The following is a 13,053-nucleotide window of genomic DNA, read 5'->3' on the forward strand; positions in this document are numbered from 1 at the left end:
TTCAACATGGATATACTCTACCATCTTGTGTAGCTCACTTTTTTTCCTATGATGCTCGAACATTTTTGCAGGATTTGGCATCCATTTCCCACCATCTGCTAATATGGCTTTAGTATGTCTTGTTCTAGTCACAAACCTCTCCACAACTTGCTTGTAAGTCATTCTCACCATTGCAGTAACGGGTAGTCCCTGAGCATATTTTAGCAAACCATTGAATGACTCTGAGCTATTTGTTGTTAGCATCCCCATCTCCCGCCTTCATCCGCATTTAATGTCCATTTGTCAATGTTGATTTCCTTTAACCAATCATATGCTTCCGGCTTCACTACCTTGATTACCTCCATCCGCACAAGAATTTTTTTTATGCTCTATTGCAGCCGCCCACATCAATTTGTTTAATGTGCTGCTTCCAAATTTCGTTTGAAAGTTTGCCTTTATGTGCCTTAAAAAAAAAGCGATGGTAAGCAAAGGGAGGCTGCCACCCCGCCAAATGAAACATATTGTTCAATATGCCGTGATGTCGATCAGATAGCACGCATATGCCCATACGATCCTTAATAACATATTGCGTCAAATGTGTCAAAAACATCCCTCATGTCTCGTTGCTCTCGTTAGCGGTAATGGCAAAAGCAAGAGGGAATATCAACCCATTGGTATCTATTCCTACTGCAATCAGTAGCTTGATGTCGTATATCCCCTACTCATGCGTGCCATCTATGGATATGACTGGTCGGCAATGAGCAAAACATGGTTTTGAATGTCCAAAACACAAAATTGAAAATATTACCGACCACACAAGGTGGGGTGTCGAGCTTCAACTCTACAACAGTACCAGGATTGATTTTTTGTAGAGCTGCCATATACCTCGGCAACTTCTGTAAAGAGCCCTCTCATGTACCATAAATCATCTTAAGAGCGCGTCTACGCCCGAGATATCCCTTTCTCTTGCTTATTGTTTTACGATATACTCTCTCAACGTTTCTAATGCAATCTTTGATGGGGATCCTGGACAAGTTTAAACAAACAACATTTAGCAATTATAATTTAATTGATGTCAAAATTATAATAAACTTGGTCGAATAGGTTACATTGGGGTTTCAGCAACGTCAACAAGTAACACTTGAGCAATCATATTTGTTTCTAAATTAAAATGATATGCTCGATTCTCTTCCAAATCACAAGTGTGACGTGGGTGGAATTTTTTGATAATCCATATACTATCATGAATAAAAATACCCCGAAGCATCCATTGATAACCTTGATATTGTCGTCTGCAAACTAATCTCCACATTTTTTGGGTTGAATCATCAACCCGAAACTCCTTTATTTCCTTGTAGCTATAAATTTTGACGACCCTTTGCAATGCCTTTTTGGATTCGAACATCATGCCTTTTGCAAGGTGAACTTCATCCCTTACAAGATCGACCTGTTCTTTCCACAATTTTTGGCGAATTGGATCATCTTATCTGGTGAAGACAAAGGCATCAGCACGACCTTGAAGATTGTCAAGATATGGAATCACGTTAGAATGCCACTGAATTGGACTCTCGGCCATCGGTACGTGCTGGTGAATTGGGCTTCCTACCAACGGTTCTTGCTGGTTTGGCCGACTTTGCATCATTTCTACTAAATGTTGTTCCTGCATATGAGGATGAACATCAACCTCATCGTCATCGTCATCGTCATCGTCATCGTCATCATCATCGGATACCTCTGCATTCAGTATAACATCGCTATCACTCGATGATGTTTCTATATGATTTGAATAATCATCCCCATCTAGTAAAGGCCTCTTCCTACACGAAAAATAGGTAACATATTTTAATACCAATATATATATATATATATATATATATATATATATATATATATATATATTGATTATTTAATATCAAGGTGATGAACCTACCGATAATGATCAATATTGTTAGGGTGTGAAGAAAGATCAACTACACCGAAATCAAAATTTGGTACCATTGGCGAGTATTGTGAATAATTTTCACTATAGAGACAGTTCAAGTATTGTAAATACTAAACATCAAAACACTTATACTATTTAATTGATAAAAAGTACACCTATCGATAATAATCAGCTGCACCAAACTGAAAGGATTGCCCAATGTTACTCATATCAGGTGTATAACTCCTAAAAAGATACAAAAAAACATTATTATTAAAATACGTATAATAAAATAAACATGTGCTACTATAATTTAAAAATGGATATTTACCAATTTTCACTGTAACTTTGATTAAATTGTTGGCTTAGAGTTTCCAGCGGCACTTGACCACTCAAAATGTCTTCATAAGAACTCAAGTTCGTATAAGTGTTACCATGAGCTACTATAATGTCACCATGTGCTACTATAATTTAAAAATAGATATTTACCAATTTTCGCTGTAACTTTGATTAAATTGCTGGCTTAGAGTTTCCAGCGGCACTTGACCACTCAAAATGCCTTCATAAGAACTCAAGTCCGTATAAGTGTTACCATGAGTAGGCTGGACTCGAGGGACTTCCTGACGAGTCCTAGGCAAGACTTCACTACGTCTGTGAGGTATCTTTTCAACATATATTTCAAGAACATTGAGGGTGATTAACCCCCTATATTCTTCCGGCGCCTTCAAATATTCCCTCAAAGACTCATCATCAATGATATTACACACACCATAAAGCACTAAACCTTGCGGTCTAATGGCTATTAGATATCTGCCTATTACAGATTATCCATACTCACGATTACTTTTCATTCTTTTGTGTATGGCATTGAGTAATGTTCCGTAATCCAAGGTAGTTGGAAACTTAACATGGTATTGTGGTTTAATACTCTAAAGAACAGTATTATTATCATAAAGAATCTCTCCATCCCAAAATAAAGAAATTTTAACAGTTGAAGGAGGAGAGGACATTTTTTTATGAACTTTGGAGTTGGGTTTTTTTTTTTCCAAGAACTTGAAAAAAGATGACTTAAACTTATGAAATGGATGAGTATTTACCTCATCCAAAATTCATATTAAATAGAAAAAACTTGAGCTAAAAGTGAACATTTAAAAAACGTGGGTTGCTAAAAAATTAACCCCTATTGCGCAGGACATTCTTGCGCAATAGGGGTAAGTGCTTTTGCGCCTGAAATTCCGGTGCAATAGGTGTTAATTATTTAGCAGCCCACGTCAAAAGCGAGCATAGTGTTGTAAAATCAAGGATGTCATTCTGAAAATACATATTTTGCGCATTTAAATGTTGCGCAATATAAGTGTGTCATATAAAGTGGCCAAAAGCGAGCATATTGTTGTCAAATCAAGAATGTCATTCTGAAAATTCATATTTTGCGCATTTAAATGTTGCGCAATATAAGTGTGTCATATAAAGCGGTCAAAAGCGAGCATAGTGTTGTCAAATCAAGGAGTAGTATATAATATGAATGACAAGCAACTAGCATTTGCATTAAAACGAGTTCTTATGTCAGTTTGGAACAAATTTTCTGATATTGGTTCTATTACATGTTTTACCCAAGCAAACATATTTGAAGCAATGGGTAAGACATGGGAACTAGATGATGATGATTTTAAATACTCATATAACCCGAACAACAGATACAATGGATGGAATATAATGAAATAGAGCCACTTTGAGGTTCCCTCTGAAATGAGGCATGTGAGGGAGCCACTACGAAGAAGTTTCGGGAGTTACGAAGGAAGCTTCGAGCTTATATTGGTCATGGGTTGGGAACGGGAATTGAAATCTATGAGATCGAATCTCCTGTTGTTCCTCAGTAGCTCAGTGATAAAGCGGTCGGCTGTTAACCGATTGGTCATCAAGAATACAGTAATACAATGAGAGCTGAGTGGAATTGGCGTGTTAGGGAGGTTGAAATTCTAGAACAAAACTTGAGGGCACTCGGACTTAAACGTCTAAAAGGTCGTGCTACGTCAATGCCTCGTGGTACACCACAAGAGTTCAATTTTGCTCTTAATTGTTTTCGCGAAGAGAACAATCTGATGAAAATATGTTGCCTCAGGGTAGAATATGGTCACAAAGGTTACATCAGATTTATATCCAAGTGGGATTCGGACTGTGAGATGTCCGATGAAGATGAATCCCCGTGATCCTATTAATATTTTTTTTATAATAAAGTAAATAGGTAGGGTCATAATGACGACCCCAAGGGTACTTGGGGGTTTGCAACTATATAAGTAGCCTTTCATTTGTTATTAAATTACAACATATTCAATGATGAGTAGTAGAAATGTAGATTGGTCGGTATTCCTTCCAAATGATTCTAATAGCAGTGGTGATGAAAGTTCAGATCATAGCAGCTATTCTGGTGAATCGAGTTATCTTGATAACAATGAATTCAAGATAGACGATTTGAAACTCCACCTTCTTATAGAGCGTAATGATGATTTTTGCAACATGAAATATTCAGATCCACGAGAATATTATTGCGGCTTATGCTGAGAATGGATATATCGGCATGCCAAATCAGAACGTCTTGTTCGTGACTTGGAAAATCTCAACGCTCAATTCCAACAGGGTTCTTAATGACCATGCCTCGAACTAATCCACATTCTTGCGAGGTTACCGTACAAAGGATTAGAAAAGAAAACAACAGAATGCTAGTAAGACGTTGTAGATTTTACATGCGAAAGTTGGCCGAAGAACAAGCATCATCAACAGGTAGAGAACTAACATCTACAGAAAGAAGATATGTTTTAAGAAACCTAAAATATTGTTCTGAGGACGATATTGGGGACTTCTATTCTGATGATGATTAGGGGTTATTTTGGTTCACTCTCTTAGTTTTTGGGTCATTTAAGTTTCAGACTCATGATTTTATTTGTATTTTTAATTTATGATGAAGTCATCAATTTGAAAAAAAAATTAGTATTTTTTTAATTTTCTTTGATTGTTATAGTCTATTATTAATTTATATAAGCTTCTTAGAGTTAATAATACATAAAAAGTTCAAAAATTCACAATTTTAAAGAAAACACAAATAAATTAGTACATAAAGGACGCCGATTACATAATACATGAAAACGTGCAACTAGCAAAAACAAAATACATAAAAATAACAAACTAAACCGAAAATACATAGAAATAATAAACTTAATAAAAAAAATATATAGAAATAATAAACAACAACAACATAGCACAAATAATCTTCCAAAATTTCAGTTTTTCTTTCAAAGCATTTTTGTGTCTCTATGTTTAGCCTTGAAATTTTTTTGTTTTTCTTTGGATTCTTTTAGCAAGACCTCCAAAAGGTCAATTTTTTCTTGAGCTTTCATAAGCTTAAACTACAACTCAAACTTCATGATATCTCTACTGATACGTGAAGTTGCGGTATCTCTATTAACAGGAGGCTTTTAAAACTTCGCCGCCACCATTTTATCCACTGGAATGCTATCAGCTTCCCATCGAAAATGTTTGCTACCATTCATATTCTATAAACATTACAAGAAAATCAATTTTTGAGAGTCAAATATGTAGATAATGTAAAAATAATTTAAAACATAAAAACTTGTAAAAACACTTACTTCGGATACTTTATAGCACCAAAAACGACGACCCGGGTTATCTTGGGTCCTTGATGTTCTTAGCTTACAATAATAACTGCATTCACAAACAACGAGTTCTATAGAAAAGTTTGACGTTTCGGAGCTTTGATACATGATTTTCGGGGGGCTAAAGTATGTTGTGTTACACCTCGGAAATTTTTCCGTTGGTACGAAAGTGAATGAACTAGTGATGAATATGAGTGCATGATGTCCATGAGCAAGAAACGACGTTTGATGACCTTAGGCGAGATTGCAAAGGTATCCGATGTGAAATGAGAAAGTTGGCTAAGTAAAGATGAGATATAAGGTGAGCAATGCATGTGCATGGACGTGGGTGATTAAAATGAGAAGTCTAAGAAATATGGGAAGTTGAAGATTTGCAACTGCCCAGTGGTCGTAAAGTGCTAGGACGGACCGTAAATTGGTATAAGGTCCGTAAACTAGCAGGTCGTAAATTGGCATGCAAAACTTCAACTTTCTGCCAATTGAGGAAATGGCTAAATACGACCTGGAGGACGGACCGTAAAGTGATTTACGGCCCGTAAACCATGGTCGTAAATCACCATGTTGCAGCCTTAAGTTTCTGGTTCTGAATATGGTTAAAGACGACCACTAAGGACGGTCCGTAAACTGGAATACGGACCGTAAACCCCCATGGACGACCACTGTGCACTTCAGTTCAGATTTTGCAAGTCATTAAATAATGGGACCAACACTTGTTTTATTTCATTTCAACATTACACCACTTCTCTCTAAAACATCTCTCTACATTTATTATCCAAGTTTTCAAGGATCATAAGTCATCAACAACATAAAACAAAGTGAATCAAGAGTAAGAACATCATCAAAGGTCATCCAAGTCAAGAAATCCAAATGGAGAAAAACTAGGGTTTTGCTCAAAGTGGAGTATTATCAACTAAAGCTTGTTCCTACAACTTCTAAGGTAAGATTCATGATATTTATATGATGTTTAAGATATTGGAGAGTTGAAATGCATGGATTGTAGAAAATATGGTCAACTAGGTCATGAATGATGAATAGTGACATTTTGAGGAATAGTTTGAATTGAATCACGAATGTTGTTGTGTTGTGATATGAATGTGTTATAAATGGTATTAAAGATCATGAACTAGACACTTTAGACGGATGGACAAAGCTGGGTGTTATGACCTTGAATATGGATGAATTAGAAGCAAGTTGAGAAATCTAGATAATGTGAATGACTAATGGCCATTGTTATGATATTAATGAAGGTAGAAACGCTAACATTGGAAGGGGACGTGCAAGCGTAGAATAGTCCGACGAAAAGGTATGTAAGGCTAATCCTTCTTTCATAAGGCATGGTTTCTTGGTCAAATCCCTAATTCCTCTATATGAGTATGTTGTTTCCAAATGATTGATATTCCGAGCTCATAAGCTCACGATCCTTGATATGTGCTACGATTGTACTACGCACCTCATACGACGAGTAAGCCCATGATATAGAAGTAACGATAATGATGACGATAGTATCGATGATGATATTAATGATGATGCTAAAGGTGCCTACGGGCTATTATACTTATATGTGCCTATGAAAGGCTATAATGAAACCCCGAGCTTATGACGCCGGGTAGAATATATGTATATGAATATGTATAAAGTATGTACACGATTACGAAATGCGCGCACACCTCTGCAGATGGTACGGATAACCCTGAAGCCTTGGTAGGGCCAGGTATGAGTAACCTTGAGCCTTGGTTGGCCAAGTATGTATGAAACACCGATCCTATGAGGTCGGGTATGCTATGTAAAATGCTATGTATATGAAATGACTAAATATATAATATGAATATGAATGTGATAAGACTGTGTATGAGAATACGGCTAAGGACATGTATACGAATATGAGCACGAGTATGGTACGAGTACTATTATGGAATACGGATGATGACGTAGGTGTACGAATACGTATGAAAAATGGGAAGCCCCTATGAAAGGCAAGTAAGTGTAATGATGATGATGTTATTGTCTCCCCTCCTATGCTATTTCATATGTTGTTCCTTATGCTTATATATATCGATGTTGATCATGCTTTACATACTCAGTACATTCTTCGTACTGACGTCCTTTTGTTTGTGGACGTTGCGTCATGCCCGCAGGTGCACAGGGAGACAGACTTGATCCATAGCTGCCTATTCAGAGATTACATAGAGAGCTCCATTTCCTTCGGAGCCATATCTTTTGGGTACTCATTCTTTTGTGTATATAATTATGGGCATAGCGGGGTCCTGTCTCGCTAATGTGATATGTTATACTCTTAGAGGCTCGTAGACATGTGCGTGTGTGGGTAGATGTGTTTGGCCTTGTCGGCCTATGTTTTGTATATCATTTTGTTGGCCTCATCGGCCTTGTACATTTGATGTGGCATAGATGCCTATGATGTTATCCAAGATGATTGTCGTCCAATGGGACTAATATGATTGACGACTAGAATGCATGAACTGATTTATGGATCACCTAGATATTATGTAAAGCATGTCAAGGGGGGTGCCCGAGTGAGGATAGCACCGGGTGCTTGTCGCGGCCCCTAATCGGGTCGTGACATGTTGAAAGAGTGAAAATTGAGAAAGTGAAGAGTAACTTGAAAATGACCAAGTGTTAGGTTTATATTAACTCCTATTCTTGCACAAAAAATAGCATGATAACTTTTTTTAATGGGTATTTATGTTCAAAATTCCACAAAGTGGGTCAATTAAGCTGCGGACTCTTAATATCAGGCCAAGTGACAAGTGTAACCCGTCACATGTTTCAAACTTTCTATCAACCTGCACACTATTCTTAATTTATCATATTATTTTCAACTTTGAATTAAAAATAAGTAAATACTTGAATCCAAAGGAATTACAATACGTCTGCTTACAATCAGTAAAATTATAGTACCTTTTACGATTTTCTCATTCTAATGTGACCGGTCCAGGAAAATTTCATCATGTTTCAATATTTTCATTCCAATAAAAATAATTGCCTCGTCTAGATCTTTCATCTCAAAATAATTATTAAGCATACTTTTAGTTTTTGTAATAACTTTTATGTCGAAACTAAAAACTAGTAATAAATAATCAGTAAGAGATAAATAACATGTGTGTTACTTCATGGCTTACAGTATAACTATTCGTTTTCTCGAAAATAAAGTTTATTAGAGAACAACAAGCTGATTTGTTTTTGGGATAATTTTCTCCTTAGAGATGCATGCCGCACTAGTCGTGTTCAAAAGATAAAAGTTGCGAAAATAAGGATGTTAAGGTGAATGTGTGGGCATATTCGAAGAGATAAAATTAGCAATAAAGATATACGTGACAAGGTATGAGTGGTTTTTGTGATGGACAAGATGAGAGAAATGAGACTGAGATAGTTTGAGCAGGTGACGATGATCGAGAAGCGTAGATGGCCCGACAAGGAAGTGTGAGAAGTTGACGTAATTAGAGGTAGAGGTAGGCATAATAAGTATTGGGCGTATCTTGAGCTAAACGAGGACATGACCTTGGATATAAGGGTTCGGAGTCATGAATTTGGGTAGAAGGTTAGTTGGTAGTTGAACGTTCTCTTGCTTTCCAACTGGATTAGGCTTGGTGATCATATCTGTAGCTATTTCTTACTAGTAGTATTAACACTATTCTCGTAGTTTCTTGTTCTTCATTTTATATTACCACCTGTGTTCTTGTACTTCAGATATCACATTATTTGTTATTGTTACTTTTTCTGAATTCTATGTATTGCTTTCCATATCACATGTATTCATTGTTATTTAAGCTTTCATTTTTATATTTTCGTTTTTTTCAAGTTGCTTTTAAATGTTTTACTCGAATCGAGGATCTATTGGAAATAATCTCTCTATCTCTGCGGGGTAAGAATAAAGTTTGCGTACACTTTACCCTCCTAAATTCTACCCTCTGCTTCAATTTGTTTGTCTTACTTTCCTTTTTAGAAAGAATGCCTCTTTTTTTTTACAATTCTTTAATTTTTAATTTTTTGCATGATATATTTAAGATTACAAAATTAAAGAATGCTTTGATACATTTGTCATATCTTTAATTTAGAATCACGAAATTTAAAAGCCTTCTTTATTTTTTTTAAAATTATGTGCCAAATTAAAATCTGACGAACAAATTAAAACAGTAGGAGTAATACGTAAATGGATAGTTGGAGTTGATAAATATCCAACGTGGGCAAAGCAGGAATAGCGACTTGCGGCTCAAACATCCAGAAACAATAGTACTTTTATTTAGTAGCGAGCAAATAGCTGGTCCCAATCCATTGTACCTAATTGAATCAATTAAATCCAAACCCTTCATTACATCCAAATCAAGAGGCATCCATTTGTCCACGATACTCATCTATCAACCTTTGATTAACACAACACCTTCTGGCTCCAAATGCATCCACGATCACCCCTTTATGTCCGTCCGATTACAAATAATCCAACGGTCTTTATTCCATCAACCTGCTTCCTCTCACCCCACTCTCCTTTGCTTTTCTGTAATAATAACATTATTCATGCCCCGCTATTTTTTCTCGTTGTGTCAGATAAATATCTTTATATTCATAACTCCCTTTAACTCATCACTCTCTATCTAAACTACCTTATTTTAATTTTATTTTAGTGTTGAGGAAAATGCAAGAGCAAGCGACAAGTTCCATTGCAGCTAGTTCTATACCTTCAAGTAGTGAGAGATCTTCTAGCTCAGCTCTCCATCTTGAAGTCAAAGAAGGTTCAAATTTTACCTCTTGTTTTTCTTTCAAAATTCAACTTTTAGCATGTTTTCAAATTTTTCTTGTTAATAAAACATTAAACTTGAATTTCTGAGGTGAGTTTTGGAGAATGTGTGATTTTGGACTATGGGTACTATTTTATTTTCGAGAAAGTTGGATTCTTGGGGAAAATTTTATAAAGAAGGTTCCTTTTTCCTTGATTGATCCATGAAAAACTCAATTTTAGCATGTTATCTAGATTTCTTGTTGATAAACAATTAAAATTTGGCACTTATGGTGTTTGTTATATACTCTTGCAGAGAAAGAAAAAAAAAGTTTTTTTGAGTTAATTCTGGAGTTTCTTAGGTGTTTCTGAAGAATGTGTATGTTTGGATTTTTCCAAACAGTTGGGTTCTTGGGGTGAAAGAACATAATGTTAAACCATTTAAATTTGGCACTTATGGTGTTTTATACTTGGAAAGGATAACTGGATTTTTTGAGTTAATTTTGGAGTTTCTGAGGTGGAGTTTTGAAGAATGTGTTCTGCTTTATTCCAAGCATACATGGTTGAGATTTTGAGAAAATATGTTGTTGGGGGTGAAAGAATGTTAAGAGTAAAAATATGTTTTTTTTTTTTAAGGTTGTTTTGTAGTGTTTGTGTGCAGGTATGGAGAGTGATGATGAGATAAGAAGAGTGCCAGAGATGGGTGGAGAAGCCACGGGAACCACCTCTGCTTCTGGCAGAGATGGAACTTCTACTGCCGGTCAACCTCAACCATCATCAGCTGCTGGCACTCAAAGGAAGAGAGGAAGAAGTCCTGCTGACAAAGAAAACAAGAGGTTAAAAAGGTAAAAGAACATAAATTGGTTCGTTTTATCATTTCAGCCCACGTAGGTGTATCCACTTGTCATTTCTTGGCCCCCACTTGACGTGTCACTTGTTATGGGCTTCCACTCTTTCTTTGTTTTGTCATCAGTGGCATTTTCGTTAATCTTGTGGTTCTTTTTCTTTTGGCAAGTTAGACATTTGGCCGGTCGACAGACAAAAATAATTACCTGCGCAAGCCGAATATAAAAAAAAATATACTCCCTCCATCCCAATTTATGTGGCGCGGTTGGAATTTCGAGAGTCAATTAGTTTACCGGAGTTTCCTTACATGCTTTCTAAATATTTGAAGTTGTTAATTGTTGTGATTTATACTACTTTTTACGTTGTTTGCTACAAAATATAAATTTTGTTTCAAAAAACCTTGAAACTTCTATGTTCAAGGGTCAAAGTTTAGAAGTTTGAATCTCAACATTTCAACTGTGAGCACATAGATTGGGACAGAGGGAGTACACTATTATGTATCAAAAATATATATTTAGTGTATTTTATACGTTGATATACAAAAGTTATACATTTACTGGTTATTATTATTTTGGTGGGCGACTATTTATGTCAATTTGTTGTTTGTTTGTTTGTTTGTTTGTTTGTTTTGTGGGGTGTAAAAGGTTGCTGAGAAATAGAGTATCAGCACAACAAGCAAGGGAGAGGAAGAAAGCATACTTAATAGATCTGGAAGCAAGGGTGAAAGAATTGGAAACAAAGAATGCAGAACTTGAAGAGAGGTTGTCCACTTTGCAAAACGAGAACCAAATGCTTAGACATGTAAATTTTCTTGTCACTCCTCCTAGTACTACTACTTGTTACTTCTATTTTGTTTGCTTCCTTTTAATTGCTTATCATGCCATTCTCAACTTTCACCAAATACATGTAGTCATGCAAATTGTGTCACCAAACCATGCTATCATTCCATTCCTTTGACTTGTATCATGTCCCGTTCCTTAGAGGTTGAAGTATATTGACATTTGACATATCATATGGAGTTGCTTTTCTTCCTCTCTCTTTTGCTCACTTTAAAAGTATGCTTTGGGTACTTGTTTATTTTAGAGCAGTCAAAGTACAAAACTACAGGTATTAGCAATAGCCTGTAATTTGTAGAATGAGGATTGTAAAGTTAAACTCTTAACTATGTAAAAATGATGAATTAACTGAAATAAAATAATTCCTAATGTATCTCCTATTTGCTCGGGGGAGTTGTATTCAAACATATGCTACTGGATCTCAGGCATAGTTTGATCCGAGGATCATTGGCTAATTCTTATAAGGTTAAACAACCTTTCGTGTCTTTCCTGTTAAATGAACAATTCTTTGAGATTAGTTTGTTTATGAACTGATTAATGTCGATTACAAGACTTCTAAAAGCAGCTACTGATGAAAAACTATTATCTACAAACTGCTTTGAAGCTCTGTCATTCCTCTGCTTTGGCTAACTTTTTGTTTTTGGCTTTAGTGATGTCACATTAATTATTATTTGACATTGAGGAGGAGGATGAGCTACTAACACTGCGCTATGACTTCAGCCTCCTGAAGTAGTTACATTTAGTACTAGGAAACTGACTTATGCAATGGCGGAGCTAGGGGCGCAAGGGGGTTCATCCAAGCCTCCTTTGCCAAAAATTACATTGTATATACAAGGTCAAAATTATTTTCTATGTATATATAGTAGATGTTGAATTCCGCTGGCATCTTCATGTGTTCACTTTTTTATATTTTGAATCCCCTTATTGAAAATCCTGACTCCGCCACTGGACTTATGCTTTTGGAAAGTGCAGATATTACTTATGTACAGCTGTTAAAGGCTTGTGTTCATGAATAATATATACCAGTTTCTGATCCTGTAAATTTCGATCTTGAGCGTGTGCTGTATCTATACA

The 13,053-nt window shown here is 35.9% G+C and overlaps 1 protein-coding gene across 2 annotated transcripts in view; it reads left to right on the forward strand.

The window, feature by feature from the left end:
- Positions 1-10,107: 10,107 nt before the first annotated feature.
- The window catches only part of LOC132636129 (transcription factor HY5), a 3,864-nt gene continuing 918 nt past the window's right edge, over positions 10,108-13,053 (forward strand). The window contains exons 1-4 of one of the 2 annotated variants that reach the window (XM_060352838.1): positions 10,108-10,313; positions 10,959-11,142; positions 11,788-11,944; positions 12,630-13,015. In XM_060352838.1, the coding sequence (XP_060208821.1) occupies positions 10,217-10,313; positions 10,959-11,142; positions 11,788-11,944; positions 12,630-12,632 (441 nt within the window). In that variant the 5' untranslated portion in view covers positions 10,108-10,216 and the 3' untranslated portion in view covers positions 12,633-13,015. Of the gene's footprint in view, positions 10,314-10,958; positions 11,143-11,787; positions 11,945-12,629; positions 13,016-13,053 lie in introns of those variants that run through there. The other variant, XM_060352837.1, reaches the window with a different exon arrangement.

The sequence above is a fragment of the Lycium barbarum genome, chromosome 4 (assembly GCF_019175385.1).
Source record: "Lycium barbarum isolate Lr01 chromosome 4, ASM1917538v2, whole genome shotgun sequence".
NCBI classification, from domain to species: Eukaryota; Viridiplantae; Streptophyta; class Magnoliopsida; order Solanales; family Solanaceae; genus Lycium; species Lycium barbarum.